The sequence below is a fragment of the Nesoenas mayeri genome, assembly GCF_963082525.1.
Source record: "Nesoenas mayeri genome assembly, chromosome: 4".
Classification (NCBI taxonomy): domain Eukaryota; kingdom Metazoa; phylum Chordata; class Aves; order Columbiformes; family Columbidae; genus Nesoenas; species Nesoenas mayeri.
The window spans coordinates 33,001,580-33,024,499 of record NC_137540.1 but is presented as its reverse complement, the minus strand read 5'-3'; the positions used below and the strand labels follow the sequence as shown (position 1 = coordinate 33,024,499).

Below are 22,920 nucleotides of genomic sequence, written 5' to 3'. Positions count from 1 at the left end.
TTGAAGAAGGTATTGTTCCTCAATCTCCTATCTGACTATTCAGTTAAAGGAAAGATTTTTCTGAAGGACAGTTCAGAGCAGAAGACCCATTTAGGTGCTCTGTACCATGTGCTCCATTAGTCTTCTCTTTCTATTGTACACATCAGTAACTTAGAGAAAGATCAACCTAACAGATTTACCAGCTAATGTAGGTCCCTAAAGCTGGATGTATGAACAAGTTCAAATGTTAACGATGATAAAACATAATTTCCCCAAGAAACTGCATTGGTAATCCATATGGCAGTGTGTGGCAAAGAAAAGTGGGAAATTATGAGTTAAGAAGAGGTAAACCTCAGAAAGAATACGTGGTGGTAATTTGAGGAAAACAAGTTATGTGAGTTTGTCTAGTAGATGGAAACCTAGTTTATGTGAATTCAGGGTTTCAAGGTTCTCCTTGTCTTCCTCTTCTTTTAAAGCATTATCCCTGAAATGGTGAGAGATTGTGGCCATACTGGAAATTGACATAACACAGAGTCTTAGTTCTTACTTGCATGCTCACTCATGCATAGTCCCAGAGGTTTTATTTTATTTCTATTATTATTGTTGCAAGGGATAGCTGAGATTATACACTGTAACTGTTTTCAAATTGTGTAGAATTATCACTAGAATTGATCTATGCTTCCAGGTAATTTTCAGTCTTGCATCTTACTCCAAAGAGTTGCTCTTGCCACAACTGGAAAAAAAATGCATACTTTGGATGAAAAGTTTCTTAATTCAGCAAAGCACTCCTAAAATTCGTTTTTAAAGATCTAATAATTTTTAAGGAAATGTTCATAATAACAGCACATCTCCTTCCAGAGACATTATCACCTAATGACCATCTTAATCACTACAAGCCGCACCTGAACATACAGGTTTATTCTTGCTACCATGCAGCACCTAACGGGTTCTTCGTAACTTCTTATTTCTTCCCATTTACTAGAAAGTAGTGGTGCATCAATAAAAAAAAAACTCAAGTGTTGATTAAAAAAAAAAAGGACCTACAAAAATAGAACTGCTATGTGCTTCAAGACATCTAGCTAAATTTGAGACATGACCCTCTGGAAATTCTACAAGTTTACACAGTGACGAAGTCAGTCATTGCATACAATGTGCTATTTTTCTACCCTTTACAGATTAGAACAACAGGCCAAACACATGAAAACTTGTCAGATCTATAGGATAGCCACAGTGTCAGCTGCACACATCTGGTAAACCTGATATGCTGTGGCCATGGCTGGTTTACTGAATTTGACTCTGGTCATCCATGCACAGACCCTTATTAACAGATGCCACAACCACATCCGTCTCCAGGCTAAAAAAGCTACTGATTCATCCTTAAAAAACTTCCCACTGGATGTGTAATTTCATTATGTCTTTTCTGCTCACATCATTTATGCACTATCTAATCTTCCTATCTCATGATTTTATCTACCTTGTCAGCAAATTTAAAATTAGTAATTCTGGCCATTATTTTGCATAATTTGTTCCATTCTGTCTTTTCACCCTTGTATCTACAGATCAAATCAAATTGGCCAGAAACTTATCCAGCATAAAGACCTGGCTAGGTACTCTGCAGTAAGCTTAATTAGATTAGAATTTATCTGTTGTTTCATTCTGCAAGTAAAGTTTGCAAGCCACAGACTTTCAGTATCATTTAAATATTGTTGAAGAAGCCTCTGTTAAATGTTTGACAAATGAAAGTCCAGTGACGGAAGCAACAAAGACAGGAATTGAGTCTAATTCTTCCTCCCTTGCAGTCTCAGCTGGTGAAGTGACATTGGTTCATCACATCTAAGAGATCAATCACCATAGTAACTGCAGTTAAAAAAACTGAAGGGAAAAATCACTCTCCTGGTTTCAAAGAGAATATATAACATCTAACTGCTAACCTGCCCGTGCTTTCCAGAAGACGTGTCTTTAGAGTTTGTCCTTGCTTAGACAAGTGAAATATCACAGCAATATTTCAGGGAAGGCCAATTCAGAGAAAAGCTATTTAAAATGACTTTGTGGTTTATATATTTGGTGAACTTCGTACAAGGTATCGAATCAAGCAGCATCACTGTGATACAGCATGCATAATGAACACATGCTATCTGTTAACCTTGCACTGATGTATCTATAAGACAAGATTCAATTCTATAGATAAAAAAGCGTGTCTCCAAGATGTACTCCTATCTCAGCATGTGGGAGGGACAGAATGTCCTCGGACACAGAGCTTTTTCCATTTGATTGTGAAAATTAATACAAAGTGAAGTTTTTTTCCATTTAAAGGTCAATACAGTATGAAATTCTCGACCTCTTCTGATCAAGACTGACTGTGCAAGGCTACTTGTCAAATTTCACTGGAGCTGTTTCAGGGTGGTCCTGAGGCAGGGCAGTTCACTGTGGAAATGGTGCCACTCTTCACTTTGCACACCCAAAGTTAAAACCATGGAGATGTCTCCCCTGGCAGCTGGTTTCAAGGCAGGCTGTTGCACTGCACCAAACAGCCAGGCCTGGAGCTGGAGAAGTTTCCAGCTGCCCTTGTGGTAGAATTAAAGGCTGATCATGCTCCATGATGGACCTATCTTCATATATAGCCAGCATTTCAATGAACGGATCAGTACTTCTTGTCCTCTGTGACTATGTAAGTAGTTTTTAGGTAAACTCTGCAGCTGGCTGTATACTGGCTTTGTTTTTTATATTGCCATTAGTAATATGACAGTCAGAAAAGCTGGCACTGTTGAGCCTGCAAAAGGGTCAGGAGGATCTTATCCATATGTACCTGACTGGTCCACAAAAACCAAGCAGGTGAAAAGCAACTCCATTGTTTTTCTGTGCTGTGCTATTTCAAACAATGTCTGAAACATGAAAGCATTCATTGACTAAATCACAAGGCAAGAGATGGAGATGAAAGAAGTCAGTCAATTTTTTTCTCCTGTTCTCATTTTTTTAAACAGCACAAAACTAGCCAGGTACCACACTGGCAGACTTACTCTGCTTTAAAACCCTCACTCTATAGCATTAATGATTAATAGTGGACCTGTGAACTAATGGAGAGGCTTTCATTGTTTGTGTGGATAAGCTGCAAATTTTGGCACTCTCACCTTACAGAAACAAGCAGCTGATTATTCTTTGCTTATCTACCACTGAAGTTTATGAGTACCCATGGAGTAAAGCACTATTTAATGTCACTGAAGGTGTCAAAGGCTAGGCCTTATTAAGTAGCAGACACAAGAAAAAGTTCTGGGTCAAGGGCACATGACTTTTGACGGGGACAAAGGAAAAAACAGGGTAACAGACAGAACAAAATACAGACAATATATACACTTTCTTCTGTTTAGAGGTAATACTAATTTTTAGGCACCTATGTGCTTTTATCTGAGATGGTCTGGAAGAATAGTTTGAATTTAAGTTAAACTTTGTGCTCACTTAAAATAGGTTTGACTTAAATGTCTTAATTGCAGTACAACAATAGAATATTCAGAAAAGCCTAACAAAGTCAATTTGAAATGATAAGTAAGTTTAGAACCAATATTTAAACCGCTTTGGTACATATATTATTTGTGAGAAGTCCTCGATGGATATTAGTACCCTCCAATACCATCTTCTCAACAAAGTAACATTCAGAGTGAGGATGCAGTTTGTCCCAAGTTTGTCCTGGTAGCTGCTTTGCACAACCCATATTTCTACACTGCCCCTTCTTGTCTCTGCACAACCCCTCAACTGTGCTGGCAGAACTCTGATAGACAGAACACCAAACCACACACAGGAACAGATGTGGATAAAAATAACCCAGACAAAAAAAAACCCCGTTATTTAGAACCCAGTTTATTTCCCCAGACTAGTTTATTTTACAGCTTCACAACAGCTGGAGAGACACAGCTGAAGAAGCTGTTGTAGGACAAGCTTGAGCAGCAGAAGGGAGACTGCATGAGCTGCCTGTGCTACAAAGACAAATGCCTGTCAAGCAACAGCTTCAGCAGCCTTGCAGCCAACTTTCCAACACAGTCGTTCTTGCCTGTGTCAACACCTTGAACAAACACGGACATGAGAAGAAGATTGTTTTGATTCTGTTGCATCCTTCTGTATCTAACACCTGCTGTAAAAGTTTGAGCTATAGATTTCTACAAAGTAGAATCCAAATTAGGACACTCAGTATATAACCATCACTATGCAGAAGTAGCCACTCACTTTAAAACTGAGCTAGCTTATAATAAGAAACATAAAAGGCAAATCCTTCAAAATAGCAATACAAATTCCTTTGTCATTGGGTTCCTTGTAAATCTCTTACCATGTTTTTGTGATACACTCATGAAACTGGAATGGATTTTCTGAGCAAGTATACAATGAAACTGTGCTAAAAATGTAATGTGACTAGGAGTAGTGTCCCTTAAACCATGACAGGCAGTCAAAAAAAAAAAAAAGAATGCTTGCTGTACCTGCTTAGATTCTTTTCTACTTGGTGAAAAATATTTTGTATCAGTTGTAATATTTCTAAGAGCAAAAAGATTTTATTTGCTGTTTTTTCACAGATATATCAGCAACTTGGATCAAGATCTGATTTTATATTACTACATATGAAAGGCCTGATCAATTAAATCTTCCTGTTGCTCTGCATGGACACAAAACAGACTCTTTCCCATCTCCCAAGGGACTTAGCACACATGACATTATGTAAACTGTGACTGAGTAACATTTTTCCACTTCTGGGGCAGCAGGTGCATATCCAGCCACACGCCCACGCAGTGGTAGCGTGAGATCCACAAGCACATCTTGGTTCTGGGGCAGACCTGGCATGCAGGCTAGAGGAAAACCCTCTGCTCAGCAGCCAGGTCTCATCAACACACATCAGTCTCACAGTTTGCACATATTAATAGGTGAAGAATCTAGGACACAGGGACAAAATGTCCATGTTCTCACAGAACACAATAGACAGTAAGAAATATATGCCAAACATGAAGTGGAAAAAAACACCCCAAACAACCCAGTACGTAATTTCTGTACATGCTGTCGAATAAGGGGATATTGTCCTGAACTGTTCCTGATTGGGTCTGTTTGCAAATTAGTGCTGACCTGCACAGCGCACGGCCAACACGTCCTTAAAGCAACACAAATCATGACAGCTCTTCCTGAGTCAGTACCGATGCCACTGCTTGACAGAGGACAGCAACAATGAAAATTACTGTTTGCCATCACTTCACTTTTCATTTTCTTGATTTTGTTCTCCTGACATAAACTTCCAATGTGTACATCCCTTCAGACATTACCTTCATATCTATTTCTGTACCGTGGATCTGTTGAGCTACAGTTTTGATGATTCCAATAACAATATCCTGGAGGCCTTCTCTTTCCGAATAGTAATGCAGAATGAGTCCTTTCCCCTTCTCCGCATCAGTGCATCTAAAGGAAGGGGCTCGCATACCTGGGTAAATGGTAGCAAGGTGGTCATGCAAGGCATCCAGGTTCTGGAAGAATAAATTAGAAACATGATTATAAGGCATTCACTTACTAGTTCTGAAGAAAGTAAGTACATACCTATGCTATCTAATCTGAACATCTCCTTTCTCCTACTGCTCACACTCCCAGTGTATTTGCCTTATTACTTGTAGAACTGCCATCATAGCAGGCTTTTCAGGTAGCTTGTGATAATCTTTCCATCTGCTGTGGCAATATTGAGACAATGAAAGTCATCAAAATTAGCACTATTAAAAATTACTCCAGATATTAAGAATTCATGCTTGACTATGCTGTATTTTGAAATACTCAGCTACAAATACGCATGTCTGAATGAACATGAATCTAATTCTGACATCATAACAGTCAACCCAAGTTTACAGGGCCTGACAAAGTCTCAAATTTTAAAGAAAAGACTTAAGCAATCAAAAGACTAACCTCAAATATACACTTCCTTTGAGAATAATTGAAAAAAATCCATAGAATACACGAAACACATCACAGCTGCTGTAATAATGTTTCAGAACAGGTTATCAAAGAAAGGGAAGAGGTCTTCTATTTTCCCAGCTGATGTCCTGGACATCTTATGTATTTAACTTTAAATTTTGACCAGAAAAATTGCTGTCTGGAGAGGAAAGTTAAATGATACATTGATAGGCATATCCAATAAGGTCAATTAAGAGAACAACGAGATCAAAATCGCACTTAGAACACAACGTTAGCTCCAACTTTGATTATTAAGCAATTATCAAGGCTCTAGTTTACTATTTACTGTACATTTAACACAGAAAGAGCAACCTAGAGGAACCTTCCTGGATAGTGCCGCAACCCACATAATTTTTACCTACATTATAAAATTCATGCAACTCCTTTACATCTTAAGTCCAGATCCGATGTTTTTCTCCCACCCTCTCAGGTAACTGCTAGCACCAGGCTTTGCATATTGCTTTCTGCCAGCACAAGGAGAAGTGAGGTGAAAATATTTTCATTTTGCTGTCTGGGCCATTCTCCACCTTTCATGAGCATCTGTCGGCCATCAAATTTGTGGAAGCATACTGAACTTGATTTCATGTGAGCTGTGAAGTGCTCGAACAGCTGCTTCTTCTCCTGGGAAGCCTCCAGAGGAAATGGGACTCTTAGAAATTAATTCCGTAGAATGCACTCAACCTGGAACTTCCTCCTTCAGATTTTTAGTTTGTTTCAAATTCATGTTTTTGTTGCTATATCAACACCTCTAAATCAAAACTTGAAGAGGCAACAATCTGGGAGTCAATTCATTCCAGCTGTTAGTTGTCATTCAATTAATTCATTGCAAAAAGTGTAACACCTGAAGGCAACCTCTGAAGATCTTTGCAGGGTTTAAGACAGTGAAACTGGAAGAGACTGCTTTCAAATACTGTGGATGAGAAAAGAGCGAGAGATCTCACTGGCTCCAAGGGGGAGCTTCACAGTCTCCTTAATGGGGTGCAGGACTGCTCTTTCAGTACATATGCCTCAGAAACAGCTGAGATCTATTGACCTTTTGGAAAAAGAGTCTTAAGGAGATACATGGGTAAGTAGGATAACCTTTGAGTTACACCATCATCAACACCTGAAGAATTAATTTCAAAAGGAGTTTGTTATGGGAAATAGCCAATGTCAAGGACAGAACTTTTCCAAGACTGCTGTCTAATTATTAACATGTATTTCTGGCACGTCTTGCTAACAAATAGCAGTACCCTCATTCTTTGAGACATTCTTCTACTACCCCCTTACTGCTGACTTTGTCCAAGCTGTGTTACAGGCAAGCCCATGTGATATACCCTTCAGTCTCTACTCTCTAGTCATCCAGAGTGGGGACTTGCCCAGGATGTATTGCAGCTGCTTTCCAGTCCCCAGGTGTCTTTTCTCTCTATGCACACAGATTATGGGGCGAGCAAAGAGCTTATTATATTCAAAATCTTGCTCCAACACATACTTGAGATGAGATAGAGATGTGTTTCCAGATCAAGAAGCTGAAATCACTTCCAGATCCTGTTTAGACATTGTCATTGTCACTCCCACTCCTATTTTTTATTGTGTTTGATCCATTCTAAATTGATATTGCAGTTTCTGGAAGAACAAATGTGTCTTTTTTTCTGGTTTGTTCACCTACTCTGGACCAGAGGTATGGTCAGGTACAGATGATAATAGATTGAGCTCTCTCTTTGAATCCTTGGCTCCTCAGATGTATGTCAGAGCTCGTGCTGTGTCCTGAGACACTAATTCTAGAGCTCTGGAGAGCACTGATCAACTCCGTGGTGAAACACAAAGGAATCTCCAAGCAAGAATAAGCAGTGACACTAAATCAGGCTGATCCTGGCCTGTCTAAAAGCAAAAGAGTTGTGATTGGCACCTGAAATACAAAGATATGCTGTTGAGCTCTGTGTGGTACAGAGCATCTGGAAACTTTTCTAAAAGAGGAATTAGTCCCCTGAAGTTTATTGCACTGCAATTATGAACAATGCAAAAGCACCTCAATGAGACTACTAATCACTACTCCAGTGTTTGATTTTCATTCAGTAGAAAGCTACTGAACATAACATAAAAGCACACTTGGAGCTTCTTGGGAAACTCTTTTCACATTGCTTCTCTTTGGCATGGTGTCTTTCAATATGCTTTGCAATATTTCCAGGCCTGTGTGTTTCATAGAAAATATAAATACTAGATTTAGTCATGCTATCTTTTTCCTTTTTCATGAAGCTTGAAGTACCTGTTTTTCACCTATGAAAAAAACTAAATTTTCTCCAAGATGTCAGGGGAAATGGGACATAAACATGAGAATTATTTTCATATGCTTCAAAAAACTGCAGCCTTCAATTTTTTCATACATCCTGGACTCAGTACAGATTTCAAGAAGCACCTTTTGGAACTCTATTATAGATTTTAAGAATCAGACAAAAGTTCAGCACATTAGACCAAATCTGCACCTATTTTTGTAATAAGTATATAAATCAGTTTCCTGATCTAATTAACTGCTGAAAGATGCAAAAGTAATAAATCACAGATTACATTGATTTTCCTTAACAACAGAAAGCTAGAAAGTACACTTTTGGCACAGCTACTAATACACTAGTCCTGTTAAAACTTACAGAAGTATGTAATAGCCAAAGTAATCTGTTAACACTGAAATTCAAAGAAAGCAGCTTAAAATACTGTCATTAGAAGCATACAAATGTAAGCTGTTCACATTTTTATAGAGGTTTGGTGTGTACTACAAACATGTCCAGTCTTTACATAATCACACAGGGTAAGGAATGGAAAGAGAAGTATACTGTATGGAAAAGGGGATGAGGGAAAGGAACAGGGAAGGACTGGCCCACCTATGTGTACCCAAAGTGATGGAGCACCGGGCCAGCTACACCTTTTTTTAATTCCTCCCCTACTGTTGCTCAATCCTATCTACAACTTCAGTATGTGACTCATCTTTAAAACTTACATTCACCTGAAGGCTTGCTTTGAGGGCAGCCTGTGAATGAAGCTATGAAATATAAAGGATGTCACATCTCACAGACAGACAACAGTATACAGACCACACGTGGTATGCACATGTTGAGCACAGACATACCCTGTCCATCTGCCCAGCAATTACAGTCCATGGGATTTTTAAAAGAAGTCTCCGTTGACTTCATTTAGGGTACTCTGGAATAATCCAAGATTTTGGGGCAGGTAATGAGACACAGAAGTAAATATTCTAGTACTCCAGTAAACTATGCACTCTGCTCTTTTTACTGATTGCTCTTGGAGAGATTTTAAGGGAACAGATGACAAGAGGCTGCTAAATTTCTGGTGAAAATCAATAGAGATTTGACACTTAGCTTCTGGGCAATCTCCCATGAAATCTTAATCAGTTCAGTGTTTGTAAATTCATTACTGCACACAGTTGTCTCCAAGAGTGATATATACCATAAGTCTTAAATAAAAGTGTTTTTTTAAGTGAACAATTTTCAGGTGACAAAAAAGATAAGCCAATTTTTTCTACATGTAGAAATCACACTTTAGAGAAGTCACTACGTTCCATGGTATTGAAAAATCATTCTTGTTTTGTTTTCCAGTGCAGTATCACACTGTTTGCAGTTAGGAAAGCACAAAAACTCACTTCACTGCTGCTCTAGCCCACTTTCAGCTTATGGATAAAGGATAATGGCATAGAGATGAGCTGTGTATGAGCACTAGATCTGTATATAATGTACAATTAGAAATAACTAGTATTTATAGTAAAAGATAACTAAGGAAAAGAAATATCCTACAAATCTGAAGACCACATCTTCTGTTAGTGTAAAAAAGGTAAGTCTTTTTACTTAACACACACACAGAAAATTTGAATTGGTGGTTTTTTTCATGTCTCTTGTACTCCATACTTTTGTTACACACAAAAACTCCTGTTTAAAACTTTTCTTTGGAATTTCAAATGAAATTTCAGTTTTATGAATGTCTCTGCAACCCCAGCTTACCTGCCTTCTCAGTCCTTTTTTATAAAATTGAACATTCAAAGATGCTACAGGGAAATTATTATTCTAACAAGTAAGTGAATAATATACTAACTGAGAGGGAAAGAGAACAATGCCAAAACTGCTTAGCAGTGGAAAGCTCTACAGAATATAAATACCACAGAAGAAAGTTTTCAGACACCTCTCCACAAATAACTGGAAGATTATACAGTACAACTGTTATCTCCAAATCTCAACCTAACCTGTTGACTAGACCATATTTCTGTCTGGTACCCAGTATAATTTGGCACAAAATTCTTACCTGCAAAAACTCTCTGACATTTGAGCCCAAGACACGTAGAATTGTATCATAACCAGATTCTTGACAAAACACAAAAAACATCTTCCCAAACATCTGAAGAATTTCCCCGGCATTTAGATCTAGTTAAAACAGGAAAATATGATTCAGTCCAAACACTGCATTTCATGCACTTTGTTTACTACTTCAGTCTCATATTAATAAACAAGACAGTACCTAAACTCTACCCAGATCCAGTAGGTCAAGAATATGAGAAAAACAAGATTCAGAATCCACATGGCAAATAATGAGTATTCAATACAGGAATTTCATTAGGTGGTAATTTACCAATTACCACTATGACCTTGCTACATTGTGCACTTCATGAATGTATAGCATGTTATTGGCTAATTACTGATTCAGAACAAATTCATACCATACTTGGGTCTTCAGATAAAATAATTCTAATGGGCATAATCCTACCTTTTCAATTCCAGACGAGAGTTGCAATGACTGAAAATGAATGTGACCCGGATATGAAATGAGATGTGCCCATGCCACAAATGTTTCTGTAACTCTGCATACTTGCTCAGCAAAGAGATCAGGGATTCATTCACAGGCTACTCTTGCAGCAGTGTTTGAAACGTGGATGTACTGGCAAGGTAGTTACAGCAGTATATTGTAACTTCATGATGGCTCGTAATACCAAGCTCTAAGGACAACGTACATTACTACAGTTTAAGGAGTATCTATGATTGGGAATACTTTGGAAGTAATAATCACTTCAAGGAATAAAAGGAATAAAAATATCTTAGATAAATTTAAAAAAAATCCTATCTTCTGAGATTTTTAAAATACTCTCTTTGACCAATACCCTGCTTTCACTTACTCTGTGATAAATCCTGTTTCGCTCTGGTACATGGATTTTTTTGGGGAGGGGTGGGGGCTGTACCTTTTATGTGCTGAATGGGCAAAGAAGATAGCCGTATTACTTACTAAGGACCTTGCTTGCAGCTGCAACCAGATCATAGGTTTTCGAATCATCGTAAATTATTCTGACAAGAAACTGTCCTTCTTCATCCAGCTGTGCCTCCTTCCTAAAAAGAAAATAGAAAAACATCTTTTTATTTGAGGGAGAAGCACTATATCGATAAATCAATTATATATTGTTTCATGTAAGTCTTTTAAATAAAGTGAGTTTGTGGGTTCTGCCTTTCAGAAGTTACTTAAGACATAAAATTAAAAATAAATCTGTTGCATATCTCAGAGTCATTAAGGTACAATACAAATATTTCAGACCACTTGTGTTCTGAAAATAATAAATAGCTGTGAGAAAATAAGCGTGATTTTTCTGTACAGAGCCTCACAAAGAAGTTGTTGAACCAGTAAAGACAGAATTTGCAATTTAAAATAGGGGAATATCTAATGGCTCTTTAAGCACTTTTTAAGCAAGTGTTTCCATTCCTTCCAGTTTTGACTACATTTTGTTTACAAAAGGCATGGGATGTTTTTACCAAACATTTGCACCTAATCCAGATCCACCTAATCAAATACTTCTCTTTTTTTTCTTTTTTTTTTTTTTTTCCCCCAGAATTCTGCACATGCCCAGCAGATAGAAGGGGGAAAAAAAAAAAAAAGTATGGTAGGATTTTGTAAGGTATTTTTCTTGCACAGCACATCAGTCCTTCATGACTGAAGTGTCAGCACTTAGGTAAAGCATAATAAAAACATACATTTCTTCACTAAAGGAAACAATTCTCAATCCCAAGTTTAAGACAAGACTTTTATAGCTGTTCACCTTCTGTGATCTCGCCTACGATGACTTTCTACAAAGATAATGTGCTTTGCAGAAATAGTGACAAAAGAGCAGACATGTAAGTATTCATGCTCTAATTTATGTGCTCAGAATGTATTTTGGCTCAGTAAAACTAATATGATCATGGCATTGATAGTATCTTTGCAGGTGGAGGGTCACAGCTACTGTATTAAAAGAAAAAACACCCCAATCTCCAGAGGTCCCTTCCAACCCCAACCATACTGTGATTCATCTAGTCACAGCTCTCTGCTGCAGAACACTTCAAAAAGACAAAAGGCAAAGAGGTACGAAAACCTAGAAGAGAATGACTGAATCACACCTTCTTATATTACAGACACACAAAAAAATAGTATAGGGAGATGTTCTTCAGTTTTTTCTTAGAATTAGAATTAGAAATTTTCTTAGAACTAGAAAAAATATTAAAAAGACAGATGATGAAGTATTTTTTTATAAAAAGCTAAGCATATGCCTTGCCAATCAAAATATTCAACTCAGGACTGAAATAAATTTTTTTTAATATACAACTGAAAGAGAACCATGAGTACAAAATATTTACTAGTACCACGGTAATGAAGGGCTTTCACCAGAGTAGGACAGAAATGCTTCTTGAGATAAGACTTGAAACATACAGTTTAGGAGCGAATATCCCTAACTGCTCTAAATTTTTAATGGTCACCAGAGGAATTATGTACCTATAAAAAGTGGATTCTAAATCTGCTATGTAAAATCCAACATCCTCTCTTACATCTCCATCATCATAACATGATCAACCATCGGTCAAAATTAGAGTCTTTGACTGAAACTTAGATTCTAATTTTCTAGAGCTGGCATAATTTATTTTCAAAATAAAATCATACCAAATAATAATGCCTGCACAACGATTCAAGCATTTACAGTTGTAGTGGAATTAGCCAGCCATACAAACAGAAACATTTTCTGCATTAGTCAAAGGGGAGAGAGGTCAGAGAATTAAGAGCACTTGTTCATCTTACAACTGCTACATGGCATGTAGTATTGCTGATAAGACCTGATTCCAATCTCACATGGTAGTATCCTATTGACCTAAATGAAATTACTTGTCATTTAGCCCTCCAATTAGTAATCATCAGCCTTTGATAAAATGTTCACTTATCAATGGAAGCCTGGAACCCATTATTTTCTTTTTCCTTTTCATCTTTCTTTAATCTCGCTCATCAAATTCTTATTGCTGACCAAAAATTATACTATACTGTTTTCATATTTCAAAAATATATCTACTTTTTAAAAATTAATTAATTAATTAAGTCTTGTAACTGCCACTCATCACATACATTTTTATACTTACTCTATGAATGAGCATCATGAGCTAAAAACAAGCAAAGCAATTTTCCCACAGTAATACAACAAGGCTATAGGGGACGTGAAAGTAACCAGCCTATATATTTCTACATAAAAGGAACATCATTCTCTATTCAATGGCATGAAAAACATTAATAAACTTAATGGGCTGGGTTTTTTTCTTCAGGTCTTTGGGAACTTCCCAAAAGGAATGAAAGAATGGACACTAGCAATCAGGGCAAAACTGGCTGCAGGAGTGTCTCAGAGATACAATAAGGTCAAGTACAGTATTATCTTTTTAAAATAATCAATTACATTAATTTGTTCATTACTTGAAGAAAGAGTATGTTTATAAAGAATAAGCAGAAATAGTATACATATACACAGTCTCCTAAACAACCATCATTTTCATACTCCAAAATAGTACTTCTCGTCCTCTTCCCTGATCATTTACTGAAAGTTTCAGATCAGCCTTTAGGATACCAAGTCTCATAGACTCCTGAAAACAGCTCCCATGCCACATATTCCTACTTTTCCTAAATAGGAGAGCTGGAATTATTAGTGGGAAATGTTGTCTTAAAGCATATGAGGTCAGTGAGGGACAAGAAGGTAGAATTTACATTTCCTAAGAACTGAACAGAAATCACAGTATCACAGTATGTTTGGGATTGGAAGGGACCTCAAAAGATCATCCAGTCCAATCCCCCTGATGGAGCAGGAACGCCGAGGTGAGGTCGCACAGGAACATGTCCAGGCGGGTTTTGAATGTCTCCAGAGAAGGAGACTCCACAACCCCCCTGGGCAGCCTGTTCCAGTGCTCTGTCACCCTTACTGAGAAGTAGTTTTTCCTCAAATTTAAGTGAACCTCTTGTGTTCCAGCTTGATCCCATTACCCCTTGTCCTGTCATTGTTTGCCACCGAGAAGAGCCTGGCTCCGTCCTCGTCGCACTCACCCTTTATATATTTATAAGCATTAATAAGGTCACCCCTCAGTCTCCTCCAAACTAAAGAGACCCAGCTCCCTCAGCCTTTCCTCATAAGGGAGGTGCTCCACTCCCTTAATCATCTTTGTTGCCCTACGCTGGACCCTCTCCAGCAGTTCCCTGTCCTTCTTGAACTGAGAAAAGAAAACTATCTTGATTCTTTGATTCTCATAACATGCCATGTAACTGGAAGTCAGATACAGTTTGAAGGGAAGTCTGCAAAGCATGAGCAAACTTTCCCACATCTCTGATACACACTGTGCTTTCTCTTCATCTCTCTGATCCCAGCCAAACCACAACGGATAACACGAACATCTGTAAAAGCAATTAAAATCCTCAAAACTACCACATAATTGCACAGTTCAGTAGACACAGATTTTATGTGTGAGAATTTTCTGTATTAAAAATTTGACCCGATTTGATGATGCTGGTGTCTCTTTCCAAACTTCTTGCATCTCTTTCCAGTTACATTGACTGGAACTTTTCCTATTTCCTTCTCTGTGCCAAGCCATGCTTCCTTTCTTCTTATTTTAATTGTCTCTAGTTTACTTTGTCAAAGTTTTAATCATTGCCTACATATTTGTTCTTCTGGGTTATTTTTTGTCCTGGATGGATTTCCCTGTCTGCTTTCATTGCCTGGTCACAGAAGTTGCTGTGCATTCAGAACAAGAGGTAGCCAGAGGGTGGCTGAGGACAGGACAGGCAGTTCAGAGAAGCCAGCTGAAGCCTCTCCCTGCCTCCAATGAGCTGGCTCTGCAGCTTCTGAAGCCTTTCTGCCTCCGTCTGTAACATGACAGTGCTGAGAACTCAAGTCTTTCTCTCTGAAATATTTCAGCAACCTTAAGACAACATGTGATGGAGAAATGCTGCTGTAAGCTTACCCAAAATGGCCAATGCAATGTGAAAACACTCCTATTTTTACAGAGGCACTCGTCCTTCAGCAAGTCTACAAAACTGCAGGTCTTCTAATAAACTTGTTTGAGAGAACACAGCATCACAGCTGTCAGCACCAGAGAGGTTGACCAGGATGTGACCACCAGCAGTCCAGGAAACAGAACAAAGTCATTGAAATAATAATGGGCAAACCCTAAACTGTTTCCTCATGGCTGCAGTCTTCTCACCTAATTACCTGACCCTTACTTAATCTATCAAACCTGTCTGCATTTACACTGAGGAACTGCTTCTAAAACAAGGGGGATATGAAAACATATATGAGAGTGTTATGAAAACTGTTATAAGTAAAGCTAAAAGTGAGGCTACTCTGTCAGTTTTGCGAAGCCACTATGGCTGGGTGTCCATCACTGGTAATTCCTCCAGTGTGACATTGCTGTTTTTAAATCCGTAACCTATAAGTACCATGCATGAAAATAAACTTGCCTCTGTGAAACAACAAGGTACAGTTACAAACCTGGGTATGTGAATTTTAAAAGACCAGAAAGCTGCAACTGTTCTTATCTGAACAGCTTCCCTCTCCTGGCTGGTTCACAAGCTGGGATAGAACTGCAATATAACATGGCATCCTTAGATGCAAAGAATTTACATTTGGCTGATCATATTTCATGGAAAATTTCATAATCCATAACTTCATGAAAAACTGTGGCATTTCCCTTGAAATGTTTTGCTGCAGTCTCTATTCCCAGTTTTTGACCAGATAAAATTATGGGACTAAACTAGCATAGCTCTAATGTTTTCTGCCAACCGTGGTGTTTGATCACAAAGTCATTAACAGTAATAACATGTTGGTGGCCTTCTTAAGGGCTTGACTGGAAATGAGTCAAAAGCAACAAGCTCTGGCAAATTCCCAAGCCCTGTTTAATTCTTTAGAGAAGTAGTAGTACTACAGTAGCAAACTTTTAACTTGTATATGGCCTTTCTTTCATAATAACTTCTATGTCAAATAGAACAGAATTTACAATTAATGTCTCATTTACATTTCTACAGACAAAAAAAAAAAAAGGCTGTGCTTTGCTCCCCAGTAAGTTTACATTCAAAACATAAAAAAAAAAAAAAAGGATTTTAATGCTCTTGCCCAAACGAACTCCTATTGTCAGCCCATGGGATGTAATATTTCATGGTTCAAAAATTACATCCTATGTTATGCCTGTCCTAACTGCTACAGTCTGGCAGCCCTTTTTTATTTACTCTAGACTAATTTTGAATGCTTACACAGAGCTATTAGAATTGTGGGAAACAAATATTTCAGCCCAGACTTTTCCAAAATGCCTTTGTTTTCCTCCAGAATGTTTATATTATCCAGGTTAACGTGAGGAAGTTTACTTGGGAAAAAAGAACCTTAACCTTTGCACCATGGAAAATAGCACAGCTATAGAGAGGCCATTTTTCATGTACAGGTTTGACATTGAAACCAATGGAAAAATTCCTATGAAGTACATCAAAGCAAGACCAAGACTTAAAGCAGCCTTTCCTCCATCAGTCATGCTGACAGACCCCAAACTGTTGTTGGTCTATCAGCACAGAATAGTGTTACAGGTGATACCATGTGCATACAATAGGACCTTTGAAAATCTTTCCCATTGTGAAACTAGTTTAGTATTTGAAAACACACTACTAATGTTCACAGGTAATGTTAATAATTCACAGAGATGGATGAAATGTTAAGTGTGGACAAACATTCCAACAAAAAACATTCTTAAAATCCGAACAGATGCTGCACTGCAGAATTTTAAACTGCAGATTGCACACATTTTTATTTCAGAGGACATACTTACTCTGTTTTGATGTAACAAAGATTTCTTTTGCCATCTTTAGAGATTTTAGAGACAACATAGTTGGACCATGTCAGGTTGGTCTTACTTACATAGCCTGCTCTGCACAAAACAGATTTCATTGTAGTTTTGCAGACGGTAGCATTTAAAATGAAATTGAATAAATCACAATCAAGAAGAGGGTTGCTGCTGTCAGAATTTTATTATTCGTGTGAAGTAGTACTCGCTGCCCTGTCTCTGTAGTCAGCCATAAAGCTGGAATTAAAAAAAAAAAAAAAAAAACCAGAAAAAGAGCCATTCCCATTAGAGACCTCTGCATGTAGTAAATATTGAGAAAATGTCATGGATACAAACAGTCAAAAGGGATGAAAACAAGACTGCAAGGAACAATGACTTTGTATCCTGAAGATACACAGGCTTCTCTGTGATACAGCAACATTATTTTTCAGAAGCTTCTAGTTATCACTTTAACAGATGATCTAGGGTCCCAAAAGCACAACTGGATCTCTTCCTCTCCAAACTCCAGACCCAAGCGCATGCCCTGGGTGTGTCACCTTGGACACACCACAACAGCAGCTACTTCCAAGACCACCTCCTAGGACTTCTTCCATGATTGGTATTGTTTCTGCTGGGACTTGTGCCACCATTGTGCTTAACTACTCCTGGTGTACCAAGGATGGAAAAAGTGCTCATTAAATTGAAGAGACCAGTCAAAACAATCTTAATGACAAAATAACACTACTGCACTTAGGAACCCAGCATGGTTCTGATCTCACTGATAGGAGCACATCAAGTTTAATTCCATTCCAAGAGCAACACCATTAAGCAGAATTACATGTGTCAGAGCTAAAGATGGTATCAGTGAAACCAGAATCATCATCTTTGCAACTCTTTTACATTAAAATGGCAAACTCACTGCTCATTATATTACTTCACAGATGGTTTGTGTTTTCAAAATGTTTCTCATATTTTTTTCATGTATTTCACAAAGACACTTTGCTAAAAATTATTAAAAATATTGAAATAACTCTTCTCACTCCTCCAAAAAGGAAAACAAACCAAAACAGAATAGATTTGTACATGTTGTGGATGGTCAGAGATATTTTAAAACACCCAGCTTGGAAAAACATAAATTATATTAAGTTACAAGATTAAAGAAAATTGGGAATCTGTCCAGGAAAATGACGTTCGGGGTAAAGTAAATAGGTGTATTTATAGACTTCAGAGCTCTGAGCTATTTCCCAGTTTTACAGGCTGGATATGATAGTGTTTAATGTAGGTTTTCAAAATAAGACAATCCTAGAAAATACAGTTAACAAATGTACAAATTCTTTGCTAGTACTCCAAACACTAAAAGTATTTTTTAAAATAGTATTATTTTGCTTCATTTTACACAAGTGGACTAAAAGGAATGGTATTTACAAAATACTCTTCTAAGTATTTCATTTATAAGAGTGAGCGATGTTTCTAACACCTGGTATCCTGACAGGTCTAAAAGCACTTCCCAATCTTGGGAAGACTGCAAAGTACCTGAGAGATGCTGCAGGAACACTCACAACATTTTGCACAAAATGCCAATATTTCCTTTCAGCTAATCCTTTCCCAGAAAACTAGAGAATTTGGCATCCACACAATTTAAACTCCTGACCTCCAAGCAGATCCTTCCGCTGTGAGGAACTGAAGGAGCAGGAAGTGTAGTGGCCTGACCCTATAAATCTTGTGAACATTAACCTCCAGACCCACAAAGAGCCATCTATTCAGCAACAGTTTTAAAGAAAACTTAAAAAAAAAATGCTTAGAACTTTGGAATAGTATGGAATAAGGACTTAGAAATAAAACCAACAATAAGTGTTCCTACTTAATGCCACTTTCTGGATAAATACTCGTTAATGTTAAAGAGGTTGATGGATTAAAAAAAAAATTCATCTATTGTCCTTTCACCACTAATGGCTTTCCAAAGTCTCTTTCTGACATCTATTTATAAGTAATCTGTATTTTTTTCAAGGTTGTTACAATATTGATTGAACAGAACACTCCGTCTTCAGCACTGGGGAAACCCACATGGTGCTATGGAGGCTGCAATAAATCAGTTTTAATGTTTTTCCGCCAACCGCTGCAATTAGTTATAACTGAGTCCTACATGATCCAAAATAAGTATGGACTTCCAATCTAAAACTCTAGTGAATAGTCTGTTTTTCATTAGTGTTAATGGTGAGAAGACAATTAAGATAATTAACACAGTATGTCTGCAACATTTTTGAGCATGAAAAAACCCAGTAATTTCAAGTAAACTGTAAAGTAAGCATTCTTTATAATAAATAAGTGGTGGGCTGGGAAAGGGAAATACTGAGCAAGCTCATAGCAGTTTAACAAAGCAGGAGAGATGATTCACACAGGACTGATTACCACCACTGCAATATAGAGCTACACATGTCTATGTGGTAAAATCTTGTCCTGATTTTGTTAAAAAACAAGTTTATCTTTTAGTGAATTTGCCTGTCAGCTAAAGCTTTCATATTAGCTGCATTTTCCTGGAGAACCAGATACATGTTTTGGTAAACATAGCAATGGAATGCTAACTTATTGATAAGGACAGATTCACATCTTGAAAGAGGGGCAAGGAGAAACAGGTGACCAAGAAACTGACCAACGGTTTATAACATTCCATTCATGTGAATACTTCATATAAAAGGAGGAGATCACGAGGATCTCATCCTCTTTGCCCTTTTTTGCCTTCTTTTCCCTCCCGCTTATGGCCAACATTAGGAAAGGACCTTGCTAGTCGTCCCTGCGAACTGAGGCCTAGTGAGAGACTGAATCCAGCTCCGGTTGGCTGCAGAGTCCAGTCCAGGACTTCGGGTGCCAGCTCTGCAGTTGATGAGATTTTCAAGATTGGTTTTGTATATTTTGTATTATTTTCTCCTTATTAGTAGCATTAGTAAAACATTTTTAATTTTTTCAACTCTTCTCCCTCTGTCCTTCTTTCCCTCCCGATCACCTGTCCTCAGTGGGAAGGGGAGAGGGAAGGGAAGAAGGGGGAAAGCGGTGGAAGAGGAGGTTAACAATACATCTGCCGGGGTTTTATTGTCACCCCGCAATCTAAACCCTCGAAAATCCATAAGCCACTCCTTAGCCACCTGGAGATTTTTATTGTTCCTGGGAAGAGACGTACATAAGAAAGGAACAGGAAAGCCAGAAATCTGATGGGAGAAATACCAAAGACATTAATAGGATCCAAAAAAATTGAAGTCCTAGGTAGGCACAGCCAAACCTACGCTTAGATGTTTAAAAGGAGTTTGGCGCCAAGTTTGTCTTGCAATCAGCCCTTGTTGAGAAATACAAGAAACTGGAAGAGCCTTTCATTTGCTTCAGCTACACGATACCTAACCAAAATGCCACACCTCACATTTTGTACAGATCTTTGATTCTTATCTCCTGTTTAGTTAGCATTTTTATTGCCCAGGCCACACTGTAGTTACGTAGACATAACATGCACATGCCTATACATACACATATAAATACATAAATATAGTTTCTCCAAAAACTTTACATTCTAAGCTGATGATTATCCACCTTCTCTCCTAACAGAAGTGACACAGTTACCACTGTAGACAGATTGGTATAAACTATGGTGCTGGTTTACATGCTTTTTAAAGGGTTGCTATGTATATAGAAACTACAGCCAGCTGAAAACTTTGAAAACATGGTGTTTTCCAGAATTATTATGAAGAAGTCAAGCAAGTGTCTCATAAAGGGACATAAGCATTTTATAAGCTTTTTGTTGTTGTTTTGTGAAAGTAGGAGAGATGGACTGAGGTACCACTCATAGTGACACGAGTGAGGTTTGCTCCAAGCCGCATGTCCCTGGCTCTCCCGAAGCCCACACGACACAACCCACCAGTTGCCCCATGAGCCCACAGAACCTGCTCCTCTCCCTCCAGGCTACCAGTTCTTTCCGTACTGACGGTAGATTCTGCTCAGCCCTTGCACAACTATTCCGTATTTTATTTTATCCCATTCATCAATATGTAACCTGAGGCTTGAGGTTACAGCATAGTTTTCTAATCTAATATCTAACTTTACAGCAGTGTTCAAATCCAGCTCTGAGACAGAATTATTCCTTTGTAACAAGCATTCCCGTGGAATTGATCCCTATACTTACTTGCATGCACAAGCATTAATTAGCTCTCCAACAAGAGGCTGATTATACCATTTCCATTTTAAGCGGGCAAGACTACCACAGATCAGAAAGGTTTCATTAACTTTGTGTGCCCAGTTTGAGACAGGTGGACCCGTTTTTTCAAGGTACTCAGCACTTTTAATGCTCAAAACACAGCTTTCCTGGACCTTACATGCCACCAGTATCAGACCTATAACTTATCTGAATTCCAAGACCTCTTAAGAGCTTACTGTTGCCACTTGTAACAACAGTCTGTCATTACAGCTTTTGTGTGATTTCTGAAAAGGCCAACAATAACATAGTATGAATTATTATTACATCTCAACATTGTGCTAAGCAACAGTAACAGGCCAAAACCTTGATTTTTACACGATTTTTCAAAAAATGTAAATTGTATTTTGCCATCTTAGTAAGCAGAAAAAATATCTTTGACAAGGTGACATTCTTAACTCAGTATACAGACACAATAAGTCAAGCTAGTGCCTTTATTCTGCAGCTACAAAAGATCTTCTATTATCTGCTTTGCTCAAGAAGCATAAAAAGGTACAGTTTTTGCTATGCAAGAAATTCCCAGGAACCAATGTGAGTTTTAAAAAAGTCCAATTCTGTCCCTTGTAAAAAAAATGTAGAACATACTCTTAAAGGCAGAGTTGAGTAGATTTGCTATTCTGTTATTTGATTTTTTATTTTTTACTATTTTGGAATATAGCTGCAAATAAAATTAGTCAGAATATCACATCCCGTCAATGAGTTCATAAATATCTAAATTCTAGTGAAAGTCAGTGGCAGACATTTTTAAATGCATAAATGAATAAAAGCATTTGCTTCTCCTGACTTAACTGGGCAACCTGCAACAACAGTGATGTCCCTAACTGCTAGGAATGCCTTTGAAAAGTCCCCCAATGAGCATGTATTCTTAAATCACCTACATTTTACTGCAAAAGCCACACGGAGTTACTAAAGTCTGACCTATGTTAACTATTACCAACATGATGCACAAGTTTCTGTGTCTGTTTTGTTTTCTCAAGGCAAGCGATAGCCCTACAGCTTATTTCCCTCCCCAAAACTGTACAGGGTTTTCTACCACTTCAGTTGAACCCAACTTGAAACTGAGAAGAGATGCTTTCCACTTAGGTTGCACCAGGATAATTTCTCAACCCTCCACATTTCATAGTTACAGAAAACAAATTCTGATGAGTCAACTAGCCTGCAGCTTTGGTAGGTGATAATGTGTGAAGTTTGGAGCAGAACAACAAAACTTTCCTTCCTCATTGGACAAGTGATATATTTTTGCTTTTCTTTCATGTGCGCTTCCAGACCACTGGATCCATGTAAAGTTTGTGCTACCCAGTGGGCTCCCCAGAGCTGGAGTCTTGGCAGGTAATAGCATGTGTGGACAGCACACACCAGCCTAACCCACCCAAAAAGGAGGACAAAAAAGGACAAAGGCAGGATAATTCCTTAATTCTACGCTATGCATAGAGCACCACGAAAATAAGACTATTGCCTTCTGCATTCCACACTGAGGTACAGCCAGCAAAGGATATGTGGCTCTTGGGGCACAAAATACCTATTTTGCTACTATGCAAGATTCAACACAGATGTTATTTTCTAGAATCAATTGGTTTGAACTGTAGGTAGTTAGTTTTGCAAGCACAGAGTTTTCAGCTTCTCTTCAAGTTTTTCCATGCTCCT

General features: G+C 38.0%; 1 protein-coding gene across 2 annotated transcripts in view; it reads right to left on the bottom strand.

The window, feature by feature from the left end:
• The window catches only part of GUCY1B1 (guanylate cyclase 1 soluble subunit beta 1), a 37,193-nt gene that overhangs the window by 9,466 nt on the left and 4,807 nt on the right, over positions 1-22,920 (bottom strand). For both annotated transcript variants that reach the window (XM_080344003.1, XM_080344004.1), the window contains exons 2-4: positions 11,200-11,300; positions 10,228-10,346; positions 5,271-5,468 (exon numbers count right to left, since the gene is read on the bottom strand). In XM_080344003.1, coding sequence (XP_080200129.1) covers positions 5,271-5,468; positions 10,228-10,320 — 291 coding nt within the window. In that variant the 5' untranslated portion in view covers positions 10,321-10,346; positions 11,200-11,300. The remainder of the gene's footprint in view (positions 1-5,270; positions 5,469-10,227; positions 10,347-11,199; positions 11,301-22,920) is intronic.